Source organism: Erpetoichthys calabaricus, chromosome 3 (genome assembly GCF_900747795.2).
Source record: "Erpetoichthys calabaricus chromosome 3, fErpCal1.3, whole genome shotgun sequence".
In the NCBI taxonomy this organism is placed as follows: Eukaryota; Metazoa; Chordata; class Cladistia; order Polypteriformes; family Polypteridae; genus Erpetoichthys; species Erpetoichthys calabaricus.
Window position 1 is genome coordinate 244,872,096 of NC_041396.2, and position 17,971 is coordinate 244,890,066.

The 17,971-nt window shown below is 38.4% G+C and overlaps 1 protein-coding gene across 2 annotated transcripts in view; it reads right to left on the reverse strand.

Annotated features, from left to right (window-relative positions):
- Window positions 1–1,699: 1,699 nt before the first annotated feature.
- The window catches only part of arhgap18 (Rho GTPase activating protein 18), a 152,251-nt gene continuing 135,979 nt past the window's right edge, over window positions 1,700–17,971 (reverse strand). For both annotated transcript variants that reach the window (XM_028797930.2, XM_028797929.2), the window contains exon 15: window positions 1,700–6,943. In XM_028797930.2, coding sequence (XP_028653763.1) covers window positions 6,852–6,943 — 92 coding nt within the window. In that variant the 3' untranslated portion in view covers window positions 1,700–6,851. The remainder of the gene's footprint in view (window positions 6,944–17,971) is intronic.

A 17,971-nucleotide genomic window follows, 5' to 3' on the forward strand; every position in this document is an offset into this window, starting at 1 on the left:
GGGCAGCAGAATACTGTCCCTAGTATTATTCCATTAAACATTATCCTGAGTCTGAATCGTGGCTAATGGTATCTCCATAGAATGAGTCACGTTCAGATTTAATGCCAAAAACACTAAGCTAACCTCCTTGATGTTCAAGTCGGTAGAAGGTTTGGGTGGTTCTATCAGTCCTCCAACATTTCCCAAAGTCCTCCTTTCTTACTGCATTACTGTAGATGTTGCAGAGATGGTGTTCCGTCTCTTCTCTACAGCAAGTGAGATGGCCACTGCATTTCTGTACCAGGAGCCTCGTGACGAACGTAAATGGGTTTGCAATGAAGGCTGACCATTTCCTGACCCTCATGTGCCAGTGAAACACAAGACATACAAGTGATGTTAATGCACTACTGCAGTTGTAGTAAAACAAATATTGATGGGTAATTCCAACTGCAGTAAAAATTATAAATAAATACATACATACATACATACAGTTAGGTCCATAAATATTTGGACAGAGACAACTTTTTTCTAATTTTGGTTCTGTACATTACCACAATGAATTTTAAATGAAACAACTCAGATGCAGTTGAAGTGCAGACTTTCAGCTTTAATTCAGTGGGGTGAACAAAACGATTGCATAAAAATGTGAGACAACTAAAGCATTTGTTTAACACAATCCCTTCATTTCAGGGGCTCAAAAGTAATTGGACAATTGACTCAAAGGCTATTTCATGGGCAGGTGTGGGCAAGTCCGTCATTATGTCATTATCAATTAAGCAGATAAAAGGCCTGGAGTTGATTTGAGGTGTGGTGCTTGCATGTGGAAGATTTTGCTGTGAACAGACAACATGCGGTCAAAGGAGCTCTCCGTGCAGGTGAAAGAAGCCATCCTTAAGTTGTGAAAACAGAAAAAAACCATCTGAGAAATTGCTACAATATTTCGACTGGCAAAATCTATAGTTTGGTACATCCTGAGAAAGAAAGCAAGCACTGGTGAACTCAGCAACGCAAAAAGACCTGGACGTCCACGGAAGACAACAGTGGTGGATGATCGCAGAATCCACCCAGCATCTGGTGATGTCCATGAGTTCAGGACTTCAGGCTGTCATTGCCATCAAAGGGTTTTCAACCAAGTATTAGAAATGAACATTTTATTTCCAGTTATTTAATTTGTCCAATTACTTTTGAGCCCCTGAAATGAAGGGAATGTGTTAAAAAAATGCTTTAGTTGCCTCACATTTTTATGCAATCGTTTTGTTCACCCCACTGAATTAAAGCTGAAAGTCTGCACTTCAACTGTATCTGAGTTGTTTCATTTAAAATTCATTGTGGTAATGTACAGAACCAAAATTAGAAAAAAGTTGTCTCTGTCCAAATATTTATGGACCTAACTGTACATACATACATACATACATACATAAATAAATATCAGCAACCAGTAAACTGAACATAAACACAATTTGGGATAACTCAATGCAGCTTGGATCTTGATCCTGCAACTGTAAATAATAGTCACACTCTGAAGATTTGTTACAATATCCATAGTAAACGTTTGCCAAGGCTATCAATTCAACAAGTACATGAAACAGCAGAGCCAAACCCTTGACTCTCATCCTACACATCTCTGCATAAGCCAATTTGAAAACATTCCGGATGTTAGAAAATCCTCCAATTGGGCAGGGACTAATTACCAAAATAAAGCTGCAAGAAATTATACATATGGTGTATACTTCATTTTTTTATTTACAAGACTACAAAACAAATGTACAAATTTTACATTTTTTAAAATTCAGGGTGTCTAACATATTTAAAAGGTTTGCCTGATTTATCAAATAAATTCACAGCATTATTAAATAAAAAATAATGTTCTGTACATATTTCCTAAAAATGCACTCAGTCAAAGCAGAGATTTGGCAGTGAATGTTAATAGAACATGGAAGCAAAAAAAAAAAAAAAAAAAAAAATGATTGTCTGTGCCTTGCTGAAGTATTCACATCCTCCAATTACAACACATCAAGTTACAATCCCAATTAAACCCAGCAGACCCTTGTCATTCACAGATTTGACACTTAAAATTGAATAGGCCTTCACAAACACAACCCAAAAAAAGAACATTAGGCAAGTACCTGCAGTTTTAGAGTGAAGGCAATGGCCAGTACATGGGGGCCAGTCTAAGAGTCACATCCTCGGCAACCAAGCAGCCTCATGCTTGCAGGGCTTAGTCTCCGTCATCTCGTCCATGTGATCCTTCTCTCTTCGACAGTACCGCATTACCTCTGCTTTTTTACGTTATGTTACATAAACACAATAATTGCTTCAACTTCGACTTCTAATCAAATGCCTGTCAGCTAGGTATTACGAGATGACAAAAGACACCAGTGTCTCTCATGTCCCCTTTCATAATCATCTTGATGGCCCACATTTTTAAACTCACATGAGACACAGATCACAACCTTAAATGCATATAAAAACAGTTGGGCACAAAGTCCTTCCTGAAGGATTTGTATCAGCTTTTTCTAAACAAAAAGATACAAAGGAAATGGTATCTGCTTTGCTCCTGTGCAGCTTTTAGTTGTTTATCTTCTACAAGGAGATCATGATTAAAAAAAACACACATAAAGGGTTAATTAATAATGAACCCACATAGCCATGTAATAGTCCACCTTAGAAATTTTGATTTTTGCTGTTTCTTGGCAAGGCTGAATAACCAGACTCTCTGTGTACATGGCAATACCTTACAGATGAAACAAATTCATTATCAACCAAGATACAAGTAAAATGCAGACAGAGACTGTAGAAAGTATTCACCTCGTCTCCTGCAGTGTTAAAAAATATTGTGCTACTACAACAAAATTTACAATACAGATTTAACAAAACACACTCTATATTTTAACAGACCATAACTCACTTTTGTTATAAAAGTAAATAAAAACAAAACTCAAAAATCCAGCTTTGAAAATGTCAATCCTCTGCCATTAGGCTTAAAATAATTGGTAGCTGTCACTTCTGTTGCAATCATCAAGTCTTCAGTGGCAGGTGGTAAACAATGTGGCATCTTTGGAGGTTTAATGTTTTCCAAGTCTTCTTTCAAAAGTGCTCCGTCAATTGCAGTCCACTTGATGAAGAGATGGTGCGCTGCAGTCTTGCGTTCCTTCCATCAGGACTCAAGAGTGGGCCACTTTGTCAGTTTGCTCTTGGCATTAAGGTGAAATAATATTTTCTTTCAGAGGTTCCTACAAGTTGTATTGTTATTTTTTTTTTATATGGCTTTCTCATTATCATTCTACCATACAGTTCAGCCTGGTGGACAACCTGATCAATTACAGAATTTACAGACACAGTTCTTCTCATCTGAATTGAGTTCAGTAATTTTCAAGTCAGTGTTATTTCTTCACAAATGTAGTATACATTAAATTGCCACATGGAATTGTGTTCTAAAATGAAGCATATTTTATAAATTTAAAAAAATAACTAGTCTGCTCTTGCACTTTAACATAGAGCTAATGGTTAGCCTTAAACGTTACTGAAGTAGTAAAGTTTTTCATTTATGGATGGGTAGCTTGTGACAATAAAAGTAAACTGAAAATAATCCATTTTATTATAGATTCTTGGTCCTATTTTCTCAAGGTAACAAATTGTTTCACACACGCTTGTCTGCTTGCAGCAGAGCAGTGTCTGGAGGTATTTCAAACCTCCTTATGCCAAGCCGTATTCTGCTTGTAATCCCTCTGCTTCAACAATTCACTTTCTTCAGTGGTTATGTTCTGCCATAGTTTTTTTTAACAACAAACAGATGCGCATTCAAATCTTATAATTTTTTTTCCCCAAACAGTGATTATTTTTTGCTAGTAAAATTCTGTTTTGCTAATTTTCAGAGCCTACAGAGTGAGATTCTCGCTAAGTGGTAGCATAAACTTTTAATGTCATTTGTAGAAAGTACAATGAATCTGAACTGAAATGATTGCACTGCATTTTATATTTAATAAAAGACTTAGATTTTTGAAAGAGCCAAGCCCACACGTCACACTTTCTGTGATGAAAGAACCTAACCATGATGACACAGTTTGAAGGGCTACATCCCAATTATTGATTTTTTTAATGCATGACAATTCACTTTCATGATCCACAAGGTAATAACAGAACTGGGAATGGTTTGGAGCGAGTAAACTGATTGATGCCAATCAATCTGTAAATATATGGGGAAAACATGCAAATTTCATGCAGAACCTGCTGCTGTGATGCAGGAGTGACCACACTGTACTACCTCTCAGCTTATCTTAATACTTTTGTACTAAACTTAAGCATGATTAAAACTAAATGTATGCCTATAATGTCTGTTCAGTTCTTGTCACTGTATCGCATGCTGTGTGTATGCTCAATCTTTCACTCACTAGACCACCAAATCACACACGTAATAACTTAATGTATCATTCTATTGGCAGAAAGCAATATCTTTGCGAAGTAACAAAATAAGCTTCTGTGTAGTGAAAGAATGTGACAGATTGTGTGACGTTTTCAATGATTATTATCTAGTTGTCTTCGGAACAAAGACAGCAGTTCACATCTGGGCATTGGCATTCAATATTAGCATTTGGCGATGACTTTCCCAGGTGAATTCACACCCTTGGGCTGAAAAGTATCATGGATGAAGGTGAGCAGTGAAGTGCTACACTTTAGAATGCAATTTCATGTGGCAAATCTATACAGTATATACTGTACCACTATTTTGAGAAATTAACTGACTTGAAAAATACCAAACTTTAAATTCTTAAAGAGTTGTATTTGGTCTCTTAGCTGCTTCTTTAACCAATTTTCTTCTTTTTCTTCTTCATTTACAGTGTTTTTGGGATGACTAATTCTTTACAAAATTTTGGAGTAGTTTTGTGTGCTCCACCTCCAGATAACTGAAACAGCAGTTCTCCTCGAGTTTGTCAGTTCCCTTGAATCTTTATATATATATTCCATTACCTGATTTATGTCTGTCCACAACGTTCTTCTTCATATCTAAGAAAAGTGTTCATGTGTAACATCCAATATGGCAATCTCATACAAACTGATATACGCAACGAAAGACAGCTGAATTCCATTTAAAAGGCTGAGCCCCATCAGCAGACTGTTCAAACTCTAATCCCACTGGTTGAGACTAAGTTCTTTTTTTAAATGATAGCAAATGCTAAGAAGATAAATACTTTTCAAAGCTGAATTATATTTTTTCTTAACAAAATAAAGAGATTACGGCCCATTTAAAGTATGTTTTGGTAAACATGCAAAAAAATGTTGAAACTTTTTGGTAGGGGCTGGGAGAGAATACTTACTGCAAGACTCACACTTGGTTGAGAATGCCCTCTGTTCACACACAATGCTTTAACATGATTATAAATTAAAACCACTACCTTCACAGAATCAATATTCAGCCAGTTAATTTCTATTCATGACAGCAGATTAACTCAGATATTGTGTTGTTATAAATCAAGAGTGATCTACAAGATACAAATTAATTTCAAAATCATCAGTGATCTTTTGGAGTTTGGGATGCTTACCAGCCCTCTGGATAAGTCTGTTTCAATCAGATAAACCCTAGAAAATGAAGCAACGCACAAAAAGAAAACTACTAGCAGATGCCATTATATGGCCTCTGTGGTAACATTGATGACCAAAGTGTTCTTGGGTCAACAATATTTTTGTGATTTGGGTAAGTTAGAATGGCAAGCAGCAAAAGATGAGCATTACAGAATTACCTCAAAGCAAAATTCAGCAAACACACTGTAGCTTTATGGGGTGATCTTCCTTATCATGGCTCAAGGAACATTATGCTTTCATTTTGTGAATGAACATGCTTAATATAAGTAGAGAGTTAATGCTTCGGCAAAACATGGCTTATATAAAGCTACAGTAAAAGCCACTGGTGTTTGTACTCATAGACCGAGCTTCTTTACAAATCAAGATTAAAATAATAAGAGCGGTTTTAAACTTAGTGATGAAATACAAGCAAATTAAGCCATACAAACTTTAATCAGAGCTGGTTTCATCTTGTTGCAGAAGCAGTGCATTTGTTTTGAGCATCTTTGAAGGGAAGGCATTTTTTCCAATTTGTAAATCAGCAAAGAAGGCAACAAAGATTTTGACTTATCCTAAACCTGTTGTCACCAATGTCTGTTCTAAAAATATATTAAATATATATATATTACATTTTTGTTTAAACACAGAAATGCCATTTATCAGTTTATAGGATACTATATAAATTAGCCTGCATTTCTTCAAGCCGTTCAGATGTTTTATGTTAATGTAAGGAGATGATGGCATTGGCACCAGTATAAAAAAAAAAAGGGTGGTGCAAAAATGTTTATAATATGAGGCTTTAAGGGGATACGTTTGTTTTTTCCTCTTTTATAGAAAAATCTCAATATACATATATCCTTTCTAATGATATACATTTCTGTGGCTGCATTGCATCTTAAGTGCAATAATGTCTTACAAATTTTCATTTCAAATTTACAAATTTTAGTATCAAAAATATATGCACATAAGCATGCTTACTCTTTTACAAAAGTCAGAGCAGTCAAATTTGTCTTGGATTCTGAGAACATCTTTAAAACCCTGGCAGCTATAAACTCAGGTTGAAGAACTGTTAGGGACAGGTTCCATTCTTCATCATATTTTGACAGTGAAAAAACTGAAATAATGTGGTATTTTCTTGAAATACCATTAAATATTTACAGTTACAATATATATGAATAGAAATTTGGCAGTTTTTGCTACAAGGAGCATTTTTTTTTAAATGTTCTTCTGTTTTCTCCTCATTTTAAATATATATTTAATATGATATGAAATTCTCCATTTTGCATTTCCCTTTGCACTCAGAAAATCCACTTTCATTGAGAACGAGGCTTTATAACCCACTCTGCAGTAGGATTTAGTTGATAGAGATCCTTCATATAGGTATCATCATCTAAGCAGCGCTCACCTATAAAAAAAAAAAACAAAAAACAAAAACACCTTAGATGGCGAGTGTAAGTGTTTGTCTAACCTTACATAAAATACAGATGCCACAGTTCCTAAAACTGTCAGTTCATGAGGATACTTTGAGATACAGTATATTGTTGTCTCTAGACAGCTCTAGTATTTTACTAGTGGATTTTTTTATATTGCATTTACCCTGCACCCTGTTTATATGCCCACAGAATTTCCACAGATTTTCATGACAATCGTGTATATTCACCCAAGGACAGTGAGGTTGTTAACACCATCTCCAGAATGATACAGAGGCTTGAATCACTGTCTCCTGTGACGGGCGGCCGGGTCCTATGCCCAGCTGGGATGCCCCTTCAACATTGGATCCAGGGGAGCAGCCATGGGATGCACTCTACATTCCCCGGAACGCGTGGTGGCAGCCCTCCTGGTTAAACATCGGGGCCACATGTGTGGGACTTCAGGACTCAGACCTGTTGGGCTCCGTGGCCACCCCCCGGAGGAGCTGCATGGCTTAGGTCACAGGGAAGACATGTGCCCACAGGTGAAGAAAAATAAAAGTTCTTGGTGTTTTACACATGCCTCAGTGCGAGTGTGTCGGGTCAGGCGATATACAGCATCCATATCACACTTCCAAATCTCCAAACTTTATTTTGGGAGATTTAAACCAGTGTGCATTGTTATACAGAGTTTTCACTGCGCCTAACTACATAAATTAACATTTTTACTTCTTTGTTTTTTTTTTTTTTTTAATAACAGTTGCCTGAGTAATACAATTTTTTTTTTGGGTGTTGATATTTGATCTTGCTTTGGCTGCCACTGTGGACGTTACCATAACTATAAAAACACATAAATGTGCATGTCACACCCAGAGTAGTTACCCTAAGTTCAAGTATATCAGAATATTTACTTATTTTTAATTTGAATATTCAAACAAACCTTATATTTGTTGGCTAATTTGACAGCCTTACCTTACAATTAAATACTAAACACTGGTAATTTACAAGTACGAATGTGGTTAACAATTTAAAGAAAATATGATGCTAGAGCTGCGAACCCCTGTACAATTTTTATCTTAAAGTAACTGAACTGAGGGAAACTGAAAAATGTCTTCCCTTGGTGGTGTTTTTTATATTTAGAGCAATTTGAAAACATCTCAAGTCTAAACAAACATGTACAGTACATTTTATTCAACAAACCAATATATAAATTAATAAACAAATAAAACCAAACAGTGCTTACTGAATTACAGTGATCCCTCGCTATATCGCGCTTCGCCTTTCGCGGCTTCACTCCATCGTGGATTTTATATGTAAGCATATTTAAATATATATCGCGGATTTTTCGCTGCTTCGCGGGTTTCTGCGGACAATGGGTCTTTTAATTTCTGGTACATGCTTCCTCAGTTGGTTTGCCCAGTTGATTTCATACAAGGGACGCTATTGGCAGATGGCTGAGAAGCTACCCAACTTACTTTCTCTCTCTCTCTCTCTCTCTCTTGCGCTGACGTAGGGGGTGCGAGCAGGGGGGCTGTGTGCAGCTGCTTCCTGAAGGACATGCTGCACGGTGCTTCGCATACTTAAAAGCTCAAAGGGCACGTATTGATTTTTGACTTTGTTTTTCTGTGGCTCTCTCTCTCTCTCCCTGCTCCTGACAGAGGGGGTGTGAGCTGCCGCCTTCAACAGCTTTGTACCGGCGGTGCTTCGCATACTTAAAAGCCAAAAAGCCCTATTGATTTTTTTTTTGACTGCTTGCTTTGCACTCCTTTGAAAAGGAAGATATGTTTGCATTCTTTTAATTGTGAGACAGAACTGTCATCTCTGTCTTGTCATGGAGCACAGTTTAAACTTTTGAAAAAGAGACAAATGTTTATTTGCAGTGTTTGAATAACGTTCCTGTCTCTCTACAACCTCCTGTGTTTCTGCGCAAATCTGTGACCCAAGCATGACAATATAAAAATAACCATATAAACATATGGTTTCTACTTCGCGGATTTTCCTATTTCGCGGGTGGCTCTGGAACGCAACCCCCGCGATGGAGGAGGGATTACTGTATATCAGTTATTGCCTGTTGCTAGGGCAAGAAAGAAAAGTTAATTTTACTAAAACTGTATCATACTAATAACTATACATTTACATTAAATTATTACTGGGCATAATGCAGTTTGTACTTTTGTTTTACAAGTCACTTGATGAGACTGAGCCAGCAGTCGTGTGGTTAATCAGGTATGATTTATGAATATTTAGTTGAAAAAGCTAATCTCTTGGTATTATATAGGGAATGGGGCAGAGATGACTGAATGTTTGCTACTCACCTTATTTATGACTACTGTTTGGTCACCAGACAATGACAGAAGTAAACGTATTACAAAACTAAAACGTATATTAAATATGGGTCAAGAGTCTCAAAATAAATGGATGAGATTATCATATTATAGGACTGTTTGACAACCAGTGGCGTAGCTAGGGAGGGGCAAGGGGGGACATCTGTCCCCGGGCGCAGCATCCAAGGGCGCCATTTTAAAATTTTCTTTCCCTTACCCATTGCATTTTGGCAAACAGGAGGGGGCGCGAAATCTTCAGTTGTCCCCGGGCGCTGAAAACCTTAGCTACGCCTCTGTTGACAACTCTTCAACTAAAGCAACATCAATGGTGCTCTGCTATACAGCAAAGTCAGCATGCCCATTTAGTTTCAGATCAGATGCAGATCTCTGAGATGGCTGGCCAATGCTTTCCTTCTGGAGTCTCTACAAATAATTTAGCTGTGCTGTCCTTTTAAAAAGCAGTCTGGCAGAATTTTCTATTTATGTAAACAGAAAATATTGGTGTGTGCAGAGGCCAGCAGATGCCACTGTGGTTCGAAGATTCTTGCAGCCTTGCCTTGACCATAGAATTGACTTTAACCACCTTTCCTGGGTCACATCTATAAAGAAGGCTCAATTAAGTATGTGATTATGGCTAGAAAAGGAGGAGGCCAAGAGAACGACAAAGTATGCTTGATGGTATTTAACAGGTGGCACACTCTCCGAGATAGGAAAGGACTCATGACTTGTGTAGGAAGAGTGGTAGAATTTGTTGGTTTAAAATCTATTGTATTTGCTCTCCCTGGATTTATCCCTCCCTTTTGAGGTTTATAAAACACTATTTTATTTTGTTTGGGAAGCTTTCCTTACTGTACTGATTTATCAGTGTAGTCAAAAGATGAGCATGGGTAGTTATGAATATAAAATCTGCATACTCATTTTGCTCACAAATACTGCAAGAGAATTGCTCAGTGGGTTCAATATAAAAATTAAAGAGGGGCCAAACTAGTCATCTCTGAATGCTTCTTCTGTCATGTTAAAAATACCTTGAATGGTGTTATGTCATACACACAACAGAGGTAATTTGATTGAGGATGAATCACTGCTAATTTATGAAAGTACATGTTGGTCATGTGGATGTTAATGTTAGTGACAATATTTGAAGAAAGTCTGTCATGTCAGTCAGGGAAGACTTAGAAATTACAGAGGAAACTATTATTAGATCATTTGACAGGTTATTGCAGAGCCTACGTTAACAATTTACCCCATCCACCCCATGTGGTGATTTTGAGGGGTCACTAGGCACTGTTTTAAACTGTGGGTTGACAATTTCTGGAGCTGGGACCTATGTCATGTCATCTAGTTTGTCATCTTCTACTGTTCACTCACGTCTGATGAGTAGGTCTGGGCTGATATCAGGCTGATGCAGCCGAGAGCGCTGGAACTAGTGTGGGATCATCATCTGTAACGAGTTTCTAGAAGCTTTTGGGACACTAAGCATGCAACAGTGAAATCCAGAAAAATTTCCTGAATGGCATGCCATCAGAACAAAATACTATGACACTGGGTGCCACAATTACAACAGCTCTTTACCTGCTTGTTCTTTTGGAAAGTGTGACCATGTGATGATACATCACTATCCAGTTCCTTTTTTCAACAAGATAACACCTGGCCATACACAATGGCATCCCCTTGACTATCAATGCAATATCAATGTGCTTTCCTTTCTCTGGTGAGCATGTGTTGGATATTATTTAATGTCAACTATAATTAATTTCACATTGCTGTCTCAGACCCTGGTCTCCCCAGGGAAGCATTAGGACAATGATTGCTGGGATCTATAATAGGGCACACCAGAACCTGTACAGTATGATTGAGTGCCATGATCCACTCCCACCTTTATTGCCAACGATAGGAATTTTATCCAATTAACTACCAAATCCTGTGTGTCTCCTGTTCTGTTTGCCAATTGTCAGATTATACCACTGCTTCTGGTTACAAATATTTTTACTCCTGAGTATATAATAAATATAAGTTTATGTGTTATGTTGTATTGATGAAATCTGGTAAAGATTTAGATACTTGAATTTGAAATAAAAAAAATAAAAAAAAAACTTTTTACAATTGTCTGTTAATATCCCAAGTCCACTAGAATACCGCTTGCAAGATATGATTTTCAGTTTGCTTGAATTACATGTGTCACGAGAACCTGTGTTTTGGGATATTTTATGACTGACAAACACTGTTTTTACTGTGTTTCCAGTTCTCTACTATATTGTTACCCTAACCTCTTACTACGCTCCTACATAGCTTACTACATCTTACAGGTTAAGTACCCAACTCATCAAGCCAGTCTAAATTATCTGAACAAGTTTTATACTGCAAGTCCTAAGCAAGATCTAGAAGTATTTCAGGATACGTAAACACATTTTACAATTTTTTCAGTAGAAAGATAAGGTTAAAACAGCAAGCAGAACTTATGAGTCTTCTACACAAGAAAACTGTCAACATTTGTATGCAGAATGATTCTTTACAGAATACACCTGACCTGGGACAGTTAGAATTTGAACTTAAAACAAGAGGATGTGCTTGATTTGCTGCACAATGCTTGTCTTGATGTTTTAACAGTATGTTTTGTGTTTATGTTGCATCTGTTATAATTTTTGCATACGCACTGGTTTCATTAGTGGAAGTGTCATATGGATAAACTAAAATTAAAAAACAAAAACAAAAAAAAAAAAAACTGGTAATGTTGATGTTGACTGTAAAGTAGTCCGAGAGAGAGACAGAAGACCACTTAGCAAATGGGATAATGTCCCTGAAAATGTGTTGTGGTAATGCAGCCCCCTTACACAGCAGACACGACACCAAATGTCCAACGCACAAACGTTTATTGCTTTCTCTTCTCTTTATACAACACAACGCTCTATTCAGCCCAACTCAGTCCTTTCTTTTCTCTCTTCTGTTTCTCTTCTATCACCTCTACTCCCCTCCTCACAAGCTCTGTCTCCTTCCTCCCAACTCTGGCTCGTCCAATGGAGTGAGGTGGCCCCTTTTATCATGCCCCGGATGTGCTCCAGGTGGTCTGTAAATTACCTTCCGCCGACACTTCCAAGTGTGGCGGAAGTGCTGCATTCCAAGGCTCCCTGATCCTCCGGGCGCACCCTTGCAATGGCCACAGGCCCCAACAGGGATGAGCTTCCAAGCTCTGATCCCGTGGACCCCATGCAGACCAGGGCGGCTGCCCTCTTGTGGCCTAGGGGAGGCACTGTCCCTCTCCTGGTCCTTCCAGGTGTCCCGGCTGGGTAGGATTCCCAGCCGTCCGCCACAGTGTATAAGAAATTAGTATTGTTTAAAGCTCTGATGTGTTATGTAGGCATGTAGAGCCCAAGACCCCATAGGCTGTGACAGTGAGAGATTTAATCATTAGGAAGAATGAAACGCAGGTTTGCTCCAGAGACAGGGAGTTTCGCAAAGTGTGTTGCCTTAAGGGTGCATAGGTGGGAAACTTCCCTGAAAGGGTGGAATGGCTCTTGGCCGGAGAGGAGGTGGATCCAGTAGTCACTGTCCATGCTAAAACAAATGACATATATAAGGGCAGGCTGTCAGTTCTGCAATTCATATTTAAAGAGTGAGGTGCCAGGCTATGCGGCAGAACTCACAAGGTACTCTTCTCCAAATTTCTATCTATGCCATGCCTCCAGGCCAAGTAAAACTGTGGAAATTAGAACACTTAACACTTGGCTCAAACCCTGATGCAAGACAGAAGGATATAGGTGTATGGTGTACTGGGACTCCTTTTGAAACAAATGGGACCTGTTCTGCCGTGATGGGTTACATTTGAACTGAAAGGGTACTGATGTGCTGGAGAGGCATATGAGTAAGATATACAAGGATTATTTAAACTAGAGAAGGAAGTGGCAGAGAGTTTAGGAAAGGACACATTTAGAATTGTACATAAAGGGACGAAAAATGGTGTAAAAACAAATATGCATAGTAAATTCCAGCTCAAAGTAACAATTAGTAATATATTAAAAATAGCTTGCTGTAATGCTAGATGGATCAAAAATAAAACAAAATGATTTGGAGTTTTATGTAGCGGAGCGTAATTGTATTATAGCAAAGGCAGAAACATGGCTAAATAGCAAAAATGAGCATGAGTATAACATAGATGGTTAAACATTTTTTAGGATGGATAGAAAAGAAAAAGGGGGGGGCGGGGTGACATTTATTTTAAACAGAATTTAGAACATACATCTTCTCTAGTTGGTTGATGAGCCAAATGTTAGTGAGAATGTCTGGATTCATTAAAGCAAGTGGCCTTATTGTAGGAGCGTGCTAAAGAAAAAAATGGACACTCCACCAAATTGCAGACAATAATTTTAATACACATCTTTTTAGTAATATTAAAAAGGCAAAGTTACAGGGGGATAATATAGTCATGGAGGAGTTTAACTAACTGAATATACACTAGACAAATCGCAGAGTATAACAGCAGGAGTTTATAGACATAATCAGTGACTGTTTTTTAATTAAGTATCTTGAAGTACTAATGTGGGGTGACAGTGGGTACGGAAAGTATTCAGACCCCCTTCAATTTTTCACTCTTTGTTATATTGCAGCCATTTGCTAAAATCATTTAAATTAATTTTTTCCCTCATTAATGTACACACAGCACCCCATATTGACAGACAAAAAAAAAGAATTTTTGAAATTGTTGCAGATTTATTAAAAAAGAAAAACTGAAATATCACATGGTCCTAAGTATTCAGACCCTTTGCTCAGTATTTAGTAGAAGCACCCTTTTGAGCTAATACAGCCATGAGTCTTCTTGGGAAAGATGCAACAAGTTGTTCACACCTGGATTTGGGGATCCTCTGCCATTCCTCCTTGCAGATCCTCTCAAGTTCTGTCAGGTTGGATGGTAAACGTTGGTGGACAGCCATTTTTAGGTCTCTCCAGAGATGCTCAATTGGGTTTAAGTCAGGGCTCTGGCTGGGCCATTCAAGAACAGTCACAGAGTTGTTGTGAAGCCACTCCTTCGTTAATTTTAGCTGTGTTCTTGTGGTCATTGTCTTGTTGGAAGGTAAACCTTCAGCCCAGTCTGAGGTCCTTAGCACTCTGGAGAAGGTTTTTGTCCAGGATATCTCTGTACTTGGCTGCATTCATCTTTCCCTCGATTGCAACTAGTCGTCCTGTCCCTGCAGCTGAAAAACACCCCCACAGCATGATGCTGCCACCGCCATGCTTCACTGTGGGGACTGTATTGGACAAGTGATGAGCAGTGCCTGGTTGTCTCCACACATACCGCTTAGAATTAAGGCCAAAAAGTTCTATCTTGGTCTCATCAGACCAGAGAATCTTATTTCTCACCATCTCAGAGTCCTTCAGGTGTCTTTTAGCAAACTCCATGCGGGCTGTCATGTGTCTTGCACTGAGGAGAGGCTTCCGACAGGCCACTCTGCCATAAAGCCCTGACTGGTGGAGGGCTGCAGTGATGGTTGACTTTCTACAACTTTCTCCCATCTCCTGACTGCATCTCTGGAGCTCAGCCAAAGTGATCTTTGGGTTCTTCTTTACCTCTCTCACCAAGGCTCTTCTCTCCCAGTAGCTCAGCTTGGCCGGACGGCCAGCTCTAGGAAGGGTTCTGGTCGTCCCAAACGTCTTCCATTTAAGGATTATGGAGGCCACTGTGCTCTTGGGAACCTTAAGTGCAGCAGAAATTTTTTTGTAACCTTGGCCAGATCTGTGCCTTGCCACAATTCTGTCTCTGAGCTCTTCAGGCAGTTCCTTTGACCTCATGATTCTCATTTGCTCTGACATGCATTGTGAGCTGTAAGGTCTTATATAGACAGGTGTGTGGCTTTCCTAATCAAGTCCAATCAGTATCATCAAACACAGCTGGACTCAAATGAAGGTGATCTCAAGGATGATCAGAAGAAATGGAAAGCACCGGAGTTAAATATATGAGTGTCACAGCAAAGGGTCTGAATACTTAGGGCCATGTGATATTTCAGTTTTTCTTTTTTAATAAATCTGCAACAATTTAAAAAATTCTTTTTTTTGTCTGTCAATATGGGGTGCTGTGTGTACATTAATGAGGAAAAAAATTAATTTAAATGATTTTAGCAAATGGCTGCAATAGATAGATAGATAGATAGATAGATATAACAAAGAGTGAAAAATTGAAGGGGGTCTGAATACTTCCCGTACCCACTGTAAGTATCTTGAAGTACTAATGTGGGGTGAAGCCTGTCTAGATTTAGTATTTTGTAATAATCAAGACAGAATTGAGGGTGTAGAGGTGATTGAACCATTAGGGTCAAGTGACCATAATATAATATACTGTAATTCTCAGTGTTTTGGCAAAGCATACTTGCAAAGACTAAAACTGTTAAATTCAACTTTGGTGGGGCAAATTTTGATAGAATACGGTAAAATCCAAAAGGGATAAACTGGGGATAAGATTTTAGGTTTAGAAATATTTGAGGAACAATGCAACAAGTTTAAAAATGTTTTACATATAAAGCAGGATAGGTACAACCCAAAATATGGAATTTGTAGAAAATTAACAAAAAACATTGCAGTGAGTTAATAACGAGTTGAAAAAGAAGCCGCAAATTGAAAAAAATGGCTGTATAAGGCATATAAGATTAAAAACTCAATTGTGAATCATAGTGTGTATAACATCATGAGGGCAACCATTAAGAAGGATATTAAGGAGGCTAAAAGGCAATTACAGAGGAATATAGCAGATCAGGCAAAAGACAAACCCAAAAAGATTCTTTCAGTAATTTAGTAGTAAAAGAACAGTTGATGAGGTAAAGTGCATCAGGAATAGCTAAGGGGATTTAAAATATACAGACAGTGAAATAGTGAAATAATTTTCTAAAATTGCATTTTTTGAAAGTGTTCACAAGGGAGAAAGCAGATAACGTCTCAGTGGCAACAGGTAATACTAAGAAGGTTTGGAGGGATTTGGAAATTGTACAGGGAGAAGTATTGCGTGTATATTATATATATATATATATATATATATATATATATATATATATATATATATATATATATATAAACACACACACACACACACACACACAGTGGAACCTCGGTTTGCGAGCATATTTCGTTCCGGAAACGTGCTCGTAGTCCAAAGCACTCGTATATCAAAGTGAATTTCCCCATAAGAAATAATGGAAACTCAGATGATTTGTTCCACAACTCAAAACTATTTATATTTTGTATTAATCATTTAATATGAAGTAAAAATACATAAAACAAATTAACCTGCACTTTACCTTTGAAAAGAATCATGGCTGGTGTGAGTGAGTTTCTAAACTCTTGTGGGATTGCACCCAACGGGACGACACGCGGAAGAGCATCCCAAAGCAATCGCAGTCTCCCAGCGCTGTAGCAGTTCGCCGTAAAACCGAATCCGAAAAGATCGCAGACATGCTATAAGCGCCTGCCATCGATGGGTAATACAAGGAACAAGGAACATTATAAATGCGCAGGGCCCTGCCCGACTGCTGTGTCTGTGTATAGGAGAGCGGCAGATCCCGCTACAATAAATAACCGCGCTGTTGCTGTTTCAAGCTGAATAAAGCTGGTGTTGCTAAAGTACTGGGACTCAGCTTCGTGTTTTAGGGTGCAAGATGGGGACTCGCACGTCACAGTACACACACATACACACACGCGCGTGAGCACACACACACGAGCGAGCGAGCGAGCACACACAGTCACAAAGCTAATGCTGCAGTAAACAGTATACGTTCGTACGGATGTTGACTATATGAGTGAGGCACGCCTACTCAGACGGAGAATAGCAGACGATTGCCCACAACCCCGCAGCGAGAGAGAGAGAAGAACCATCAGCTCAGCTGTGACACATGACGCTCAGCAGACAAAGCATATACATACTACTCATACTGCAAGACCTCGCTTGTTTATCAAGTCAAAATTTATTAAAATTTTTTGCTCGTCTTGCAAAACACTCGTAAACCGAGTATATTATATATATATTGTGGAACGAGCCCCGGACACAGACAGACAGACATGTTAATTTGCACCACCACACGTTTATTTACAACTATATACAAAGTCTTGTGCTACACAAACAAACGCCAAGGCTCCCCCAAAGTCCAGGCTTTTCTCTCTCAGCCTTCTCTCACTCTTTCCAGGCCTCTCTTTTGCCTCCTCCCAGACCTCGTCCTTCTCCTGGGTATTTTGCTAGTTTACAACTATATACAAAGTCTTGTGCTACACAAACAAACGCCAAGGCTCCCCCAAAGTCCAGGCTTTTCTCTCTCAGCCTTCTCTCACTCTTTCCAGGCCTCTCTTTTGCCTCCTCCCAGACCTCGTCCTTCTCCTCACCCAACTCCAGTCCTTAATGAAGGGAGGTGGCTCCTTATATAGGCAGGTGGCTGAGGACCACGCCCTGCCACAATATTTTATATATATATATATATATATATATATATATATATATATATATATATAAATGACTTGGATTGGAATATAAGTAACAAGCTAGTTAAGTTTGCACATGATACCAACTTCGGTAAATTGGCAGATCATCTACAATCCACTTAATTATTACAAGGGAACTTGGACAGCATACAGGCTTGGGGATATTTGTGACAGATGACTTTTAATAGAAGTACCCTAAGTTCTTGTCTATAAGCCGTGGCTTATCTAAGGAAAAAAGTTGTGAAAATGAAA